This window comes from Schizosaccharomyces cryophilus, assembly GCF_000004155.1.
Source record: "Schizosaccharomyces cryophilus OY26 unplaced genomic scaffold supercont4.1, whole genome shotgun sequence".
NCBI lineage: Eukaryota > Fungi > Ascomycota > Schizosaccharomycetes > Schizosaccharomycetales > Schizosaccharomycetaceae > Schizosaccharomyces > Schizosaccharomyces cryophilus.
In genome coordinates, this window is record NW_013185624.1 from 2,795,996 (window position 1) to 2,811,809 (window position 15,814).

The following is a 15,814-nucleotide window of genomic DNA, read 5'->3' on the forward strand; positions in this document are numbered from 1 at the left end:
ATAGCCAGCCACAATTTTAGGAGTCGTCTATATGATAATTTAAATTCAAAAGTATATGGCTCAAAATTTAGTGAAAAAGTGTATATCAGTGGCTGCGAAAGATGTTAAGGTCAATTCTTTAACTTCTTTCCATACTGCTGACTCAATTAAAAGTGTAATTAAGGGATTGGTTAATAAGAATACAGCGAATCTCCCTTTAAATGGAAAAATATTGACAGTAAAAGACAACATATGTACAAAATACTGGCCTACAAGTTGCGGTTCTAGAATCTTAAATGGTAAGCAATTCAAACTTCTTACAGGATTAATTAGCAAGGAGACTAACTTCGTTGTTCAGATTATATTTCACCCTTTGAAGCTACTCTAGTTAGAACTTTAAAGGAAAATGGAGGTATTATCATTGGGAAAACAAACATGGATGAGTTTGCAATGGGTACTAATACTAATAATGCATTGCATGGTCAAACAGCCTTCCCATTGATCAAAGACAAATCATACCAAGTAGGTGGGAGTTCTGGCGGATGTGCAGCATCCGTTGCGGCAGATATTTGTTATGCGTCAATTGGTACGGATACAGGAGGGTCTGTGAGATTGCCTGCTGCTTACGTCGGGTGCGTTGGCTTTAAGCCTTCTTTCGGAAGAATTTCTCGTTATGGTGCTATGCCTTTTGCCAATAGCATGGACACGATGGGGATTATAGCAAAGGATGTTGATAGTATAATAACCGTATACGGTTTATTGAGTCATGCGGATCCGAAAGACGCAACGTGTTTAACTACAAAGATGCGTTCAAAGATTGAGGCGCATTGCCAAAAGCATAAGGTATCTAATAAACCTACTGTCATAGGTATTCCAACAAATTGGAACGTCACTGAGACAGACACGGAAGTATTATCGAAGTGGAATGAATTTATCTCTTTGCTTAAGTCAAATAATTTTGAGATCAAAGAAATCCAATTGCCATACTCCCTGTACGGTTTAAGTGTATATACTACTTTGGCTTATGCTGAAGGTGCCTCAAACTTAGCTCGATATAATAATGCCATCTTTGGATCAGATTGCCAAAACCAAGGACGGTCAATGAATCCTAGATCGGCCTTTTTTGGAGAAGAAGTGAAAAAGCGACTATTGCTCGGAGCTTATTCTCTTTCCACCGGGTACGTTTTTGTTGATATCGCCTAAGTACTAACTTGTGTCTAGAAAAAAAACAGGAATCCATAGGAAAGCTCAGATTTTGCGAAGAGCTGTACAAAAAGAAATGAACGGATGTTTTCGGATTCCCTCTTTGCATGCTCATGATCCTTCCGGAGACATTGATTTCATTGTTACACCTTCCTTCTTGAAACCCAGTATGCCAATTGGGACAAAGCAGCCTTATGATTTTTTGTCTGACAGCATGTTGGTACCCGCAAACTTAGCAGGCTTACCTTCAATAAGCATTCCTTTTGGACAAGTACATGGTGGTTTACCAATGGGAATACAACTAATTGCTCAATATGGCGATGATAATGCTTTGTTATCTTTTTCTAAATGTTTTTGTTAATTAGCACTTAATCTATGACAAAAAATAAGAAAATTACCTAATTCAGTAGGCGTCTCCTCGCTATCTATAATGAGTTTTCCAAAATATTATCCGTATACCTCATGAACTCGGCATTTTTGCTAGATGAATTACTCTTCATAATAATGAATGATCCACAGATTATGACTACTTCTACTGTAATGAAGGTACAAACTCGAAAAGAATGTTGTTTACTAACGACGTGAAACACATTTCGTTAATTCGTTAAGTCTGGTTAACTCTTTCTCGGCGTACTGTTAACAGACTACTACACCCCATTACAATTAACTGGAGGACTGAGCTTCTTCAGTTTTATAATTTTAAAGAAGCATTACTCCTGGATTCTTCTAATTAACGAAAGGAATGAGTGTTAAGCAGTGGGGAATTACTCCGCCCATTAGTACTGCTCCTGCGACTGAGCAAGAGAATGCTTTAAATACCGCATTAATCGATGAATTAAAACGTCAGAACCTTTTTGAGTCTTCTGCAGAGTCAGAAAGACGTATTAAAGTTTTAGATGACCTGCAGCGCATTGCTACTGAATTCGTGAAAAAAGTATCTTTGGCAAAGCACATGAATGAAAAAATGGCTAACGAAGCTGGTGGTAAAATTTTCACTTACGGTAGTTATCGTTTAGGTGTTTATGGTCCCGGTTCAGATATTGATACCTTGCTTGTTGTGCCTAAGCATGTTTCACGAGAAAACTTTTTCCAGGATTTAGAGCCTATGCTACGCGAACGAGAAGAAGTCACTGAATTAGCTTCTGTTCCGGATGCATATGTCCCAATTATCAAGTTCAAGTACCTCGATATTAGCATTGACTTAATTTTTTCACGACTTTCGGTACCTAAAGTACCAAGGAGCTTAGAGTTATCAGATAACAATTTGTTAAAGGGAGTTGAAGAGCGCTGTATCCTGAGTTTAAATGGTACGCGTGTTACTGACCAAATTTTACAGCTTGTTCCTAATCGCTCTGTTTTCAAGCATGCTTTACGAGCTATTAAATTCTGGGCTCAGCGCCGTGCCATTTATGCAAATGTAATTGGATTCCCTGGTGGTGTCGCATGGGCCATGATGGTTGCTAGAATTTGTCAGCTATACCCGAATGCTGTGTCTTCTGTCATTGTTGCAAAGTTCTTCCGTATCCTACATCAATGGAATTGGCCCCAACCAATTTTATTAAAACAAATTGAGGATGGTCCTCTCCAGGTACGCATCTGGAACCCCAAATTGTACCCGTCTGATAAAGCACACCGAATGCCCATCATCACGCCTGCCTACCCTTCAATGTGCGCAACCCATAACATCACACCTTCTACTCAAGCCATTATTCTTAGTGAAATGGTACGTGCTGGAGAAATTGCCGACCAAATTATGGTTGGGTCCTTAGGTTGGTCAGCATTATTCCAAAAACATGATTTTTTCCATCGTTACAAACATTATCTTATGATCACTGCAGTATCGAAAACTGCTGAAGGACAATTAAAATGGTCAGGTTTGGTGGAATCAAAACTCCGTCACCTTGTTACTAGGTTGGAATTGGTTGAAGCTATTGCTTTGGCTCATCCCTTTAATAAAGGATTTGATAAAATCCATAACTGTAAGTCAGAAGAAGAAGCAAACCAATTAGCAAGCGGAATTTCTTTGGATGTGACATCGCATTCCGCCGACCTTGAGAGAATAGCTGCCGACGCTAGTGAACAAAATGAAAAAGAGGATGAAAAGGAAGATAAAAAGCTTTATCCCGTTTATACTACTACTTTTTACATTGGTTTAGAATTAGAGAAAAAAAAGGGACAACCTTTAAAAAAGCTTGATATTTCTTGGCCTGCACAAGAGTTTTATGAATTGTGTAAGAAATGGGATAAATACGATGAGACTTTGATGAACGTTTTTATTAAAAATACTAGAAAGTATGTGAACAAAGTATATAATGTACCAACTTTACTAACGGTTTTAGTGTCAATTTGCCTGATGAAGTTTTTGAACCAGGGGAAGAAAGACCTAAAGTCTCTAAAAAGAGATCAATTAATGGCGCTGCCAGTAATAACGAGGTAAGTTATTCCGTTGAAGCAAGCAAACTAACAATGTACAGACTATGAAGCGTCAAAAAGTCTCAACAGCATAAAAAAAACCTAATGGGGTATTAGTACACTATAGAATGTGGCTAATGTTTATTTAAATGATACTTTTTAGTCTTTTTCATAGCTTTTTTGTTTTTGTCATATTTAAGTGTTTATTCTCGTACTAAGAAATTAAGATGAAAATTAGGATTTAATATTTACAATATGCAATCACTATTAAAGAAATAGTAGGTTGAGATTAACAAAAGCTGAAATTAAATTCGAAAATAGTCATATTTTTCGTTAAATTCTTGAACCTTACATGAGTTTAAGATTCTTCAAGTCTGAAATAGAAAAGCTTATACCAAGAACGTAAAAGATAGCAGCTAAACAAGTAAATACAACCAACAAAACAATACCAACACTGATACCAAGGTCAGTCATATCTTTCTTGTATTGTCGACGGGCTTCATCTGAAATAGCTACTTTAGCAGCTTCTTCCTTAGTTTTTCCCTTCTTTTCTTGGAAAAGTTTCTCTGAAAATACCTTCTCGTAAAGTTCACGGTAGCTACGAGGGAAGATTGTTTCGCAAGCTTGCTCAATATTTCCACACTGAATAGAAATCTTCAAAAAATTGGGATCTTTAGGTGTATTCTTATAATGAATTTCACGAGTATAGCGCAGGAACAAGTCACAAACATTTTTTATGTTAACGGAATGAAGTACAATCTGGACTGCTTGACCTTTGCGAATTTTAACGTTTCTTTGAAACACTGCAGGGTTCCTAAAGACAGTTGAAAGAGTAGCAATAGCCATAACTTGAGGGATGGCAACAAAATCAAAGACTTGCTGATTCTGTAAAGAAGAAATGTAGTTGAGAGAATCCGTAGCATGACTTAGTGCATTAGCAGTCATTTCAGACAGACAACTAAGCGCCTTTTCAGAGTTTTCCGGTTGACAAAATTCACCAAAGTTGTTGGCATACTTTGACCAGACTTCTCGAGGCCAAAAGTGTCTGTTAGAGTCAAAGTCTTCACGATAATCACGGATTATATTTGTCTTTTGCAGGAATAAACCAACAGAGTTGGAGATTGCTTCCGCTTGAGCAAACTCTGGATCTTCTAATTTAGACTCTGCAAATAAACGAGATAGTCCAATACCCACTAATCCAGCTACATAATGACAGTATTGATCATAGTCTTGTATCGTATTAATTGAAAAACCATCGTTCTTTTCAGACAAGGTCACATAATGAGCCATTCCTTCACCCATTTCTTTGGTAATATCACGAATAACGGTTCGAAAGCCTTCCTCAAGCTTTAGGTATTCGGAAATAACGATTTCGAATTTCAATAATAGCTCTCGATCTTTTTCATTGGGACCAGACTCTTGAAAATTCCATCCTTTTTCTTCGATTTTTTCGTAAAATGATTTTAATAAAGGAACTTTCTTACTTAAAGGCAATGTCATATCGTCTTCTATCGTGTCCAATCCTCGAAGAACGAGGTAAAACAGCATTACAGCTTCTCTCAATTGATCGGGAAGTGTCTTAACAACTGCTGCAAATGATCGAGACGTCTTGTCTAAAAAGATATAGCATTGACGAACGTCATGAGGAACTGCTTCGTCTTCAGAGAAGCTTGGCACATCGTACCATAATTTATATTGACAAAGACATCGAACCTCCTCAATACGGTTTGATAATTCTGATAGTCCTAACATATTTCGTCTATATAAACTTCCCTCAAGCCGCTCTTCTATTTGGTTGTGGTGGAAAAGAATTTCTACTAAAGAGGTGTGCCTCAGCCTTGTAACCTCGCCTAAATGTTTACAGGGCTGTCCATCCACGCATTTATTACATTATATCACCCATACATATAAAGTAATTCTTCCTATATTACTCGATACAAATAATCTTGGATGGATTTCGTTTCGTTCATATAAGAAAATAGAGATTCAATTCAGTAACATATAAATAAATGAACGTAGATTACAATAAACTCATAGTTATCTTCTTCATACCTCTATGTCTCTTCTGTTCATAACTGTACAAAATTCCCCATCAAAACAATTTACCAAAACAGTAAACAGCTAATAAATACAGACAAAAAATAGTACCCAGATTCCACCCTGCATCAAAAAAAAAAAAAAAACTTTTAGCTGCAGTCAATATTACCAAATAGACAAAGATTATTGGAAATTACAACCTCAATCATACCGCTTATGAAGTTACGAATAATGGCGATCAACCTCTCTCTCCCATCCTTAAGAGTAATTTTGGAAAACAAATTAGAATAACTAATTTAATTTAAGAAAAACCATAATTGGTAAGGATTGGCCTGTTCACTTAGTAGAAAACCAATGTTCATTCCTTTATTGTAAAAAGCCATCAAAAGCAAGTATTGCTTTGATCCATCAAAAATTTTTGTTGCTTTAATTCCAAAGCCCCAATAACACGTTCACATTTACCAATTAAGAGAGCCACAGCAAAGGTTGAAATTGTACTGAGTAACCTTGTCATCTGCCAATATAGAAAGTGGACCAGTAGCTTGCGATACTTCACTCGATCCTTCATATATTTGGAAGAGAGGAAGGCCGGCAACAGTCTTGTCATTTACTACAAAGCTGAAACTATTCGATGTCACACCAGCTTGCATGTTGACAGTACCCAAAACAGTACCATTCACCGAAACCTTCAAAGAGAAGCTAGACTTTGAAAATGCAATGACGTCTATTTCATCTTTGGAATTTTGATAGTTCTCGGGTTGACCAATTGAGTCACCGTTAGCTTTAGCATTCTTGGAATGAATACGATAAGTAAAGAAAAGGGTTGAAGGACCATTGAAGTTGGATGGAAGATCGGTAGTTCCTTGTTTGTACATTTGAATAAAATAAGGCAAAGTCCCGGCCAATGGAACATGAGTGAATTGATCAACCCATTCGTGAGAATTGGAACCGCTTACAGGAAATGCTGCATTATTGTTTGTAGGTCCAATGTAGTGGCTTTCACCATAGTCATTCCAAGTAACAACTTGAAGATAGTTAGGTTGAAGTTTAATCATTTGCAACCACCTAGTATACCATAAACCCTCAGAGAAAAATACAAAGTTTTTGTCACTGAAGTGGGTGAACATGCAAGGACTAACAGCACCCATATACTTCTTCTTGTTTCCTTTGGCATGCTGCATATATACTTGATCCTCAGAATCAGACATGGGTGATCCACTGTAGTAAGGCCAGCAGTTCCATTTGAGAAAACAATCGGCAACAGTATACTTTTCATAAATAGTGCTAGCGTCGAGCGACCAACATGGTATAAAGAAGATGTTAATACCAGCGGATGCTAATGCATCTTTAAATTGGGTTTGCCAGCCATCGTTAACACTGGATTGCCCAAAATTGATAGATTCACCTGAAAATGTCCCAACGACTATTTTACCGTCAATCGTAGCTTGGTGACTTCTCTTGGCAAAAGTTTTGACATAATTCGTCGCAACATCAGCGGAAACGCTGCCCATCGCTGCCATATCCAACATCAGATACAGCTTAAAATCTTTGTTCACCGCGTCGGCAGCATCATACATGAGCTTAAGCTTGTCCATCATCCAATCATCATTGCCAAAATTCAAAGCAAACCCATCAAATCCATAAATTATAGCATTGTTGATATCCCATTCAAAATCGGACTGTTGATAAGTGCTGGTCAAACCCATCATAAAGTGAGCCACAACAGATTTTTCAGGAAGATCGACCTCTACCGGTTGAACCTCTATAGGCTTCTTACGGAATGGGCATGATGGTCTGTGCTTGAAGAGGTCTTTAAATTTGAATGACTTGAATTTTTGAAAAACTCTCTTCGGAAAACAAACGTCAGTTCCCATGGATAAAACAAACGACTTGCTTTTGATGGAATAGAAATATAAAGGAACGATCTGGTACTAAGTGGTGTTGACACAAGGAGAAAGGTGATTCCATCCTAGCATTTATAGTAATTTCAGTGTAAACAAACACGTAAATAGTAAACAAATAGATCTGCAAAAAAACTGAGATACCACCGTTTTCATTGAATAGAACAGCTCTTTAATACATCATTTTTGGACATTCAGTCGATTTATAACTTCCAATAAGAGAAACTAAGTTTTGTTTTATCTAACAATGAAAGTGAATTTTTTATTTACGTATTTTTGTTAGATACGAAACTCATTCTTTGGAGATAAACATACAATGAATTGACGACTTACTATAGGTAGTTAGTTCTATATTGTAATGCTATACCTCTGCATGAAAGTAATAAGCATTTGCAAAGTTAAACACTGGTGACGGCAGCGCAAACAATAAAGGACAAGACTGCAGTAAACCGAGTGAATAATAAAGGTAAAAGCTTATTCGCGTAAACATTACATGAATGAAAGCAATAGTAAGGATAAGCATTTGAGGCAAAGACTAAAATTGGTTCGAAACAATGGTAGATCATATCTCAAATCTCACATGAAAAAAGGGATAAAAACTTTACGAGACTTGGGATAATTAGGGAATTCTTTGAGATAACGTTTGTGTTTCTTTTGAGCCCATACCCACATTTGTGCACTTCCAATCGCCAAGAAAAGCCAAGCTAAAACGTGTGTTAAAAAGCAGAGCAGAAAGCAATCATTTACTTACAAGCCCAGGATCTGGTTATTAAAGCAAAAAGCAACCATTCAAGGGATTCAAAAAAATAATTCGGACAAGAAACCCAATTAAAACCATACCCATAAGGTATGGCGCGTTTAGAGGAACCCTCAGGACGTAAATCCCGAAGCTTCAGATGCATCTTCAAATTAGACAGCACGGAAAACTAGAAAAGTCAGTAAAGAGTTGATCAACAACCAAAAAAACGTATGGTAATGAACTAAACTTACAGTCCAACCAAATGTATAAAAGATAAGTAGCTTGGGAGAAATATAATCCTGGGAATGCCATGGACCATATATGAAGAAAGCAAGAAGTACACCAGCGAGGACATGGTAGTGAAAGCAGTTCTTGAAAATATTTCGGAATGGCATAGTTGCAGAAGAAAAACGGTGAACGTAAATGCTTTCATATTCACGCTTCAAGAAATGTAGTATGACCATAACAAAAGCAATCTTTTGATTTAAAGAAAGGTTGAACTCTTGTCTGTAAATATGTTTTAAATTTAATACGAAAAGAGAATGAATAATTAAAGGACCCAAGTACTCGATTATATAGACTGTCCTCCAACCGATTTGGGGACCAAGATCCTTTACCCATATAGTTGTTCCAGGGCCTATGCCATACTTTCGAAGCGTCTTTCCTGGAAGAAGAACTGTACCATCGACTGTACTCAACCTCAGCCGCTCAATTGGTAACTGAGATTTTTGAGAAATCTCTTCCTTCAGTTGGTCAATTGAACCATCCAGAGGAAACTCGAGATTTTTAGGTAAATATTTAATTTTCCTTCCTCTAGAAGCCAAACTGATACTCATTTCCTCACAAAGTATTGATACTGAGGTATGTGCTGTTGTTAGGTTTCAATTCATGCTTTCGTGAGACACGTACTTCATAGTACAGTTACATTTCTCATTCTTTACCAAGTGCACTTCAAGGAGTTGTATTTTAAAGCTTTATGTAGAATACTAAATTGACATTATATACTCATAGGTTAAAGTGAATAGAGTGAAGGAGTTTGAGCTAGTCTGGTTCATCGACTAGTTGTGAAAATCCCTTTAATTAAACAAGTTAATTTCTGTATTAAATACCTTCTACATAATACTAAGATAAAAACATAAAAAAGATTAAGTCTGTTCGAGGTACGATGCTAAAAACTGTCAGCAGGTTCTATAAAAGACGATAACTACTCTAGTCAAAACATTTCAACAAGAGATTTCTCTCATTAACTGCAAGAGTAGTTGATAATAACTTCATAAATAGACATAGATTCACAAAATATAAATTTATTGCATGAAACAACACATTGTCATTACTGAAAAAGATCAAATTCACTAGATAGAATAGTCACTATCATCAAAATAGTCGCCGTGCAAACACATAAAACAAAGCAAGACGAAAAAAAAACCAACAAAGAAAGCAGACTCATAAGTAATAATTAGTGTTTTTCATTCCTCTAAGAAAGCCTAACATTCAGGCGAATAATATAACATACATAGCTTAGTGAAGAAAAACCTACAAACTTCAATGCTTGAAGTCCTTTTAGTTTTCATGTGTATAATTTTCACTTAATGTATCTTCAAGAACCTTTTTGCCAGCTTCCGTCAAAGTAGGATGTCCATTCTCATTATCTGCAATGAAATAACGTGGTTTCCACTCGATATTCGATTCGGTGCGGGTAGCAGCTTCTTGCCTTTGTTGCTCTTCTATTTCTTGTTTTGCTTTGGTGGCCTGGGAATATCGTTTGCCAACAATGTTCTGAGTAACAGGGAACCATATCTTGCGAGACTCGTAAGGAAACTGTTTACTTAAAGGAGGACAGCGTTTATGAACCAAGTCGAGCTCATTCAAATCCACAAGTACCTTCGACTCGGAATCACCAGCTAAGTTATAAAAAATGCAGTTTCTCCAGTTTCCTTTAAAAGTAGCCATTATACAGTCACTGGGAACTGATTTAATGGTATCATAACAGTCATTCTCAGGGTCATAGCGAAAAACAACACCCTCCACTAAGCTTCTTGGTTTACCAAGCCAACGTTCTTCTACATAAGTAATGATAGCTTTGATCCGGGTTCTTGGACAGGTGATATAGGTTGAGTCCTGCATATTAATATGTAAACTACCGCGAAGGATTCCGCCAACGGAAGCAGAAGGATGGGTGCATAGGTATTCTTCATTGTCTCGATGCTTAAGACGCACATACACTCCCTTATTAAGATGTCCTGGGGAAACCTTGAAGGAAGTTCCAGTAAAACCAACCGAAATTTGGTCTTGACCAAACATTTCTACTCCCTTGGAGGGACACGTAACAATATAAGCACTGACAGCTGGATGATGAGAAGTCTGCTCAGCCATAAATACTACAGGGTGCTTTTCAGGAACATTCGAGGTTGATCTGCCTCGCATACTACCAGAATGAGAAGAAGCAGTGGAAGGAATCGTTGTCTCATCATGTTCATTTGCACTAGTAAAGCTTGGGAGCTGTAAATCTGAAAGCGATGAAGTAAGGGAATCTTGATTTAAGTCAGGAGTAGATGCAGAAGCATTTACCTCGGCGATTACATTTTTCGAGCGCTTTTTCGATGCCTTTTTGCCCAAAAAGCTTCTGCTTGATTGAGCACGAGACGTCGATGAGCGGTTGTACGCCGTTCCTATTGGGTACTTTGTCGATTCTGTAGATTCTGTCTTAAACACTGGAAGGTGAGATGATTCAGGATCAATGGTATGATCTTCACGAACAACAGGCTGATCCACATCCCATTTGCAGCGAAAGAACTCGCCTAGAACTGAGTTATATGGCTTCACTACACGACCTCGTATAAACCGTAGATCCTTCGTAAACCACCACCGTAAGACAGCCAGCATACGCTCAAGGTCATCATCTTCATCGCCCATTGTTACAAAATAGTCGGGTCGGTCTACATAATTCCAGTATTCCAAATTTCCTACTGGTTCCAAAAGTTGAGCTGGCAGGCTAAAACGTAATGAACCAATGTCCTTCACTCCGATACACTGTTTCAAAATCGACAAAACTAACTTGAACTTTCCCTCTTCCTTCTGGTATCCTTCTACTTCTCCATCTTCACGCACTAGCTCCTCAGGAGATGCATTAGGCTTCTGACTTTCCTTTATTTCGGGCTGGCTTTCTTTCGACATCTTTCTTACAAATTTACAAACTACAGCCAAATACTATTGACTTTATCCTCTTCAGTTTTCTACGTCAATTTAGTGTTGTGGCTCTAGAAAAGATTAACTTGTAAAGGCAGTCAAGTAAGTGCATGATTTCCAGGTGTAAAGCAAAACAAACTTTAAGTCATACCCTGCCCCCGGTAAATCAAGTAGCGAAATTGTGGTTTCCATTGCGTTAAAAGCATTTCATCGAGCCTTTTCACTTGTATTCTTATTTTATTTTATTTAGGAATTTTCAATACGATAAAGTCATTGCCAAATAGAATGAATGAATGCAAATAAGTTTTGGTATCACAGGTGCATAAAAGGTAAAAAGAATAATGATTGTTGTTAAAATAGTCAGTATACAATTGTCTGAAGTGTTCAAAATAACTTACTATAAAAAAATACTTTACATCCAATCCTTTGGGCGCTGATGGACAGCATACTGTTTCTAATATGCCCGCTGAAAACAGGAATTCCATCTTGTATAAATGGTGACTTTAACAAAAATTGTATTAATTTCGTTATTTACTTTTTTAATGAACACCAAAGCTACATACTATACTGGTAGGACCAATCAACCCAACCTGATAAAAGAACTTTCTCAAGATCTTTTTATTCCATACGACAGAAAATCGTATTTTCGCAGTTTCCTTAAGCTGAAGGAAGCTTAAGATCAGCAATGCTCCGAGAAAGCGTTTGCTCCAAGTTTTGGCTTTCGTACCCCAAAGACTTCGTACGGTCAATTATTTGCTGGAAAGCAGAATACTTCGGATGCTCAATAATTATCGATTCCTATAAATGTTAGTATGCTTGCAAATCATTCGTCTTTCTTCTTTTTTACTTACCCCATCCATTTTAGCCTTAAAACCGAATTGAAGTTCGGGTTCAGGCTCCTCGGCTTCCGTTGTAGTCTCGGTCTCTGGAATAATATCTCCAGTAGTCGAAGACGCAGCATCAGACTCATCCAAGTTAGCTTGACTAGAGGAAGCAGCTGCGGCAGTAGAGCTAGAGGTATTATTTTGGTTTTCTACTAGTTGTATAAGTTGAGCACTGTCCATCTCCAACTTGTTGGCTAACTCATCTACGCTTATAACGCTATGAATACGACAGTAAGCTTCGGCTAAGAGCTTACGAGCAGCTTCCATAAAATGATCGCAAAGAGAAACGAGGAAAAAGTCGGTTTTTAAAACTTCTTCACACTCTCTCAAACAACGTTGGGCCTTTTCAAAATCAACTTCAGAATATAAAGCAGAAACAAAAGAAGTGACAGGATCACTGTATTCGTAGCTCTCTTGGTTAATGATGCGAATAAGATCACGCATACGGCGTTGATAAGATTGTCTAGGATTCCGAGGCTTCTGATTAGCATTATTCTGATTGGTAACGACAGCCACTGCCAAATATCTCAATAACCAGGGGCATGAGGTTTGAATAGTATTCAGGTAAGGTGTGTAAAAGAATAAATCACAAAGAGTATCGCAACCATTGGCGTGATTGAATAAGGGGAATAAAGACCAGTGTAAAAGCCAGGTACGGTCCTTTAATTGAATAGCAGCGTCCTTAAAGTTTCGAGAATCGACCATTTCCCGAAGCTTGCCCAATTCTTCCATAGCACCCTCCCAATCAACAGTCAAAATTTCAGAAGCAAATTTACCCCATGTGGCAGAGGCGTTCAACTCGGGATCCTTGCTAAATGCACGAAAATGATACAACAAATCAGAAGCACCACCATAGTTACCACAGTTATATTGAAACTGTGCAAATTTATATAAAACAGCAATCCTTTCTGGAGTAATGTTATAGTGCTCTTGCAAATGCTGCAAGTTTTGGCCCTTATCTTGACGAAGGGCAGCAATCAAATCAGGGTTTTCCAGAACACCCAAAATTCCCTGAACTTCCTCCTCTAACTCAGAGAGTTCATCCAAAACACTCTTTCTCTTCTCGGCAAATTGATTTGCCAAAGCTTCATCTGTTTGACCACCATGGAGCTCCGTCCACAGATTAGCGACATAATCTGTCATATTTGTATCCTTAAGCAAGTCATACTTAGCTTGCAACAATTCCTTAGGATCATGTGTATGTCTCAAAGACAAGAACTCCAATAAAGGAAAAATTAAATGGCGGTCAAGATGCTGCATAATATTTTGCGATAAGTCATATTTGACCGCTATATACGGTTAGTTTGAGTAAAAATTATAAATTATTGTCTTTTCTTACCAAGGGAGCTTGCGCTTTTAACTTCAGAACTCATTTTTACTACTTCTAGTAAAAACCAGTAGTGTGGTGGTGGAGGAAGGATCGTATGCCACCAGGAACCTAAGACTTCACAATAAGTTCTTGGAGGAACATAGTAATATTCCTTACTTAATTTTTAAATTTTTAAGCTTAATATTTTTATGAATGTATATCGTAGGTCATAACCTCCGGATCTGTAGATTTTAAATTTAGACAGCTTTGCCTAAAAGTCGAGCATTAACTGATTCAACGTTGAATAAATCACTTCGACGAATCGTGTGCTATTTTCAAGATAATTTTTACAAAACAATAGTAATAAAAATTTACATATACCTACTAAAAAAACATTTTTCAACTGTCTCAAGGCAATTTACTGAAGAAGCTTAGAATTTTTATTACAAGCAAAGTTTTCAAAACGTAAGCATTTTTAAATTTCCCTACTGAAATCCAAATAATATAACAAAAAAGCGGAAAGGATAAATCGAGTTTATTCCTCCTTGTGACTCTTCTTTTTCTTCTTACTCTTCTTAGAGTCTTCGTCGGCATCATCCGAAGAACGCTTCTTCTTGGATTTTTCCTTCTTTTCACCTTTGTCTTTCTTTTCCTTCTTTTCCTTTTTGCTCTTCTTCTCCTTCTTGTCGGTATCGACCTTCACTTCTTCTTCAGCAACATCTTCATCATCATCCAGCTTGACGTTTGAGAGAGCCTTTTCATAAGCTTCAGACATGGCAACGCTGTTTCTCGTAGGAGCAGCTCCAGTATCATAGAAGCTCAAACGCTCATCCACTTGACGACGCAACACTTCACCAAATGCAGTCGAAGGAATGTCACTGAAGTTGTCAATACGACTAGCGATAGAGCACTTGTTAGCAAGGAAACGAGAAATACGTCCCTTGTTTTTGCTGCCTGCTTTGCCAATGAAACTAGAGTGATAGATGATACCGTATTTGGGGGTATTACCACGAGTTTTCAGTGCACGGAAAAGAGCCTTTTCAGCACCGAGAATTTGAACGGTAGAAGCAGGACACTTGGAAAGATTGGTAAGACTACCAGCGTGAGAAATCAATCTGGCGCCAACCATTTCACCAATTAACTCAGCAAGGTTAGGAGCAACAACGCCCATCTTTTGAACTAAGTAGCTGTGAAGTTGTCTACGGTATTCACTCAACTTGATGACACGTTCGGCAAATGCACTAATGTTTTCCAAATCAATAGCAGAGATGTCTTGACCCATAGAGACTCTAGCGGAGCTAATGATGCTTTGAGCAACATCCTTGTCGTCGTCCACAAGAGCGGCCAAATCGTGTAAAATTTCGTCGTTCACCGAATTCTTATCGCCAATAAATTTGGCAACAAGAGCGTACTTGTAGTTGTCACTGACGATCTTAGACAACTCGGGAAAATGCCAAGAATACCATTCCTTCATACGCATAGAGAATGTATTGACATCCTTGTCCAGTTGATCAAGGATAGCAATCGCCTGAATAATCATGTTATCATTACGATTGACATTGAACTTCACCTTAGCACGAGAGTAAGAATGTCCTAAACCCAACTGAGCTCTTTCAAAATCACCAGGAGAAAGCTGCTTCAACATTTTGTCGCCATGATAACGGATACCGCGCAAAAGATCTTGAGCAAGCTCAGAAGTGTCACACTCAATACCTTCAAATTCACTCTTGACGGAGGAAGCCAAATTCTTATCTTGAACTCCCAAAGAAATTTTTTTCTTCTTGGAAGCTTTGGGCAAATTTAATTCCAAAAAGCTTTTCAAGTATTCATTCATAACACCTTCAGAAACATCATTTGCATTTTCTAAAGCGTGTGCTGCATTCTTGAAAGGTATAAAACTTCTCAATTGCACGACCTTTCCAAATTTTGAGAGGTCTTGAAGAGAAAGCTGTACTTCTTTGGTTTTACCAGCAACTTCTTCCGCTCCAACGACATCAAAGAGGGAATAACCCGTTGCGGATTCATACAACAAGTAGTCGACCATTTTTTCCACTTGTTTGCAACTTGATGCCGCAACTAGACCTTAATGTAGGTGCTATGGATAAAATTTGTGCACCCTTGGTGTTAAGGTATACTACGCCTTATATTACGGTGTTAATCGTAA

The 15,814-nt window shown here is 37.8% G+C and overlaps 8 protein-coding genes across 8 annotated transcripts; 2 read left to right on the forward strand and 6 right to left on the reverse strand.

The window, feature by feature from the left end:
* Nucleotides 1-55: 55 nt before the first annotated feature.
* SPOG_04183 (glutamyl-tRNA amidotransferase alpha subunit) lies at nucleotides 56-1,543 on the forward strand (the record flags this gene model as incomplete). Its single annotated transcript, XM_013166444.1, has 3 exons — nucleotides 56-278; nucleotides 338-1,157; nucleotides 1,201-1,543. The coding sequence occupies 3 exons, from the start codon at nucleotides 56-58 to the stop codon at nucleotides 1,541-1,543; spliced, it is 1,386 nt and encodes a 461-aa protein (XP_013021898.1).
* Nucleotides 1,544-1,862: 319 nt separating this feature from the next.
* SPOG_04184 (poly(A) polymerase Pla1) lies at nucleotides 1,863-3,915 on the forward strand. The gene is made up of 3 exons (XM_013166445.1): nucleotides 1,863-3,474; nucleotides 3,522-3,615; nucleotides 3,657-3,915. The coding sequence occupies exons 1-3, from the start codon at nucleotides 1,925-1,927 to the stop codon at nucleotides 3,687-3,689; spliced, it is 1,677 nt and encodes a 558-aa protein (XP_013021899.1). The 5' UTR covers nucleotides 1,863-1,924; the 3' UTR covers nucleotides 3,690-3,915.
* SPOG_04185 (squalene synthase Erg9) lies at nucleotides 3,783-5,474 on the reverse strand. The gene has a single exon (XM_013166446.1). The coding sequence runs from the start codon at nucleotides 5,344-5,346 to the stop codon at nucleotides 3,943-3,945; it is 1,404 nt and encodes a 467-aa protein (XP_013021900.1). The 5' UTR covers nucleotides 5,347-5,474; the 3' UTR covers nucleotides 3,783-3,942.
* A 187-nt stretch (nucleotides 5,475-5,661) lies between these two features.
* SPOG_04186 (glucan endo-1,3-alpha-glucosidase Agn2) lies at nucleotides 5,662-7,811 on the reverse strand. The gene has a single exon (XM_013166447.1). The coding sequence runs from the start codon at nucleotides 7,503-7,505 to the stop codon at nucleotides 6,090-6,092; it is 1,416 nt and encodes a 471-aa protein (XP_013021901.1). The 5' UTR covers nucleotides 7,506-7,811; the 3' UTR covers nucleotides 5,662-6,089.
* On the reverse strand, nucleotides 7,812-9,156 carry SPOG_04187 (enoyl reductase). The gene is made up of 3 exons (XM_013166448.1): nucleotides 8,523-9,156; nucleotides 8,284-8,458; nucleotides 7,812-8,236 (listed from the first exon to the last, which is right to left on the reverse strand). The coding sequence occupies exons 1-3, from the start codon at nucleotides 9,105-9,107 to the stop codon at nucleotides 8,109-8,111; spliced, it is 888 nt and encodes a 295-aa protein (XP_013021902.1). The 5' UTR covers nucleotides 9,108-9,156; the 3' UTR covers nucleotides 7,812-8,108.
* A 675-nt stretch (nucleotides 9,157-9,831) lies between these two features.
* On the reverse strand, nucleotides 9,832-11,445 carry SPOG_04188 (oxysterol binding protein; the record flags this gene model as incomplete). The annotated part of the gene is made up of 2 exons (XM_013166449.1): nucleotides 9,832-11,263; nucleotides 11,327-11,445. The coding sequence occupies 2 exons, from the start codon at nucleotides 11,443-11,445 to the stop codon at nucleotides 9,832-9,834; spliced, it is 1,551 nt and encodes a 516-aa protein (XP_013021903.1).
* Nucleotides 11,446-11,922: 477 nt separating this feature from the next.
* On the reverse strand, nucleotides 11,923-13,764 carry SPOG_04189 (eIF3e subunit Int6). Its single transcript, XM_013166450.1, has 3 exons — nucleotides 13,681-13,764; nucleotides 12,309-13,630; nucleotides 11,923-12,255 (listed from the first exon to the last, which is right to left on the reverse strand). Exons 1-3 carry the CDS (start codon nucleotides 13,712-13,714, stop codon nucleotides 12,115-12,117), a joined length of 1,497 nt encoding a protein of 498 aa, XP_013021904.1. The 5' UTR covers nucleotides 13,715-13,764; the 3' UTR covers nucleotides 11,923-12,114.
* A 286-nt stretch (nucleotides 13,765-14,050) lies between these two features.
* On the reverse strand, nucleotides 14,051-15,771 carry SPOG_04190 (U3 snoRNP protein Nop56). The gene has a single exon (XM_013166451.1). It carries the CDS (start codon nucleotides 15,692-15,694, stop codon nucleotides 14,186-14,188), a length of 1,509 nt encoding a protein of 502 aa, XP_013021905.1. The 5' UTR covers nucleotides 15,695-15,771; the 3' UTR covers nucleotides 14,051-14,185.
* Between the last annotated feature and the right edge of the window lie 43 nt (nucleotides 15,772-15,814).

What these genes read in the sequence shown, in the direction of transcription:
- SPOG_04185 (XM_013166446.1), bottom strand. Translation starts at nt 5,346, where the DNA reads ATGTTAGGACTATCAGAATTATCAAACCGTATTGAGGAGGTTCGATGT.
- SPOG_04190 (XM_013166451.1), bottom strand. Translation starts at nt 15,694, where the DNA reads ATGGTCGACTACTTGTTGTATGAATCCGCAACGGGTTATTCCCTCTTT.
- SPOG_04187 (XM_013166448.1), bottom strand. Translation starts at nt 9,107, where the DNA reads ATGAGTATCAGTTTGGCTTCTAGAGGAAGGAAAATTAAATATTTACCT. An exon ending in TTTATACATTTGGTTGGACT is followed by an intron (nt 8,459 to 8,522) that starts GTAAGTTTAGTT and finishes TGACTTTTCTAG; the next exon opens with TTTTCCGTGCTGTCTAATTT. An exon ending in AATAACCAGATCCTGGGCTT is followed by an intron (nt 8,237 to 8,283) that starts GTAAGTAAATGA and finishes CACACGTTTTAG; the next exon opens with CTTGGCTTTTCTTGGCGATT.
- SPOG_04186 (XM_013166447.1), bottom strand. Translation starts at nt 7,505, where the DNA reads ATGGGAACTGACGTTTGTTTTCCGAAGAGAGTTTTTCAAAAATTCAAG.
- SPOG_04189 (XM_013166450.1), bottom strand. Translation starts at nt 13,714, where the DNA reads ATGAGTTCTGAAGTTAAAAGCGCAAGCTCCCTTG. An exon ending in TAAAAGCGCAAGCTCCCTTG is followed by an intron (nt 13,631 to 13,680) that starts GTAAGAAAAGAC and finishes AACCGTATATAG; the next exon opens with CGGTCAAATATGACTTATCG. An exon ending in TTAAGGCTAAAATGGATGGG is followed by an intron (nt 12,256 to 12,308) that starts GTAAGTAAAAAA and finishes TAACATTTATAG; the next exon opens with GAATCGATAATTATTGAGCA.
- SPOG_04184 (XM_013166445.1), top strand. Translation starts at nt 1,925, where the DNA reads ATGAGTGTTAAGCAGTGGGGAATTACTCCGCCCATTAGTACTGCTCCT. An exon ending in TTTATTAAAAATACTAGAAA is followed by an intron (nt 3,475 to 3,521) that starts GTATGTGAACAA and finishes TAACGGTTTTAG; the next exon opens with TGTCAATTTGCCTGATGAAG. An exon ending in GCGCTGCCAGTAATAACGAG is followed by an intron (nt 3,616 to 3,656) that starts GTAAGTTATTCC and finishes AACAATGTACAG; the next exon opens with ACTATGAAGCGTCAAAAAGT.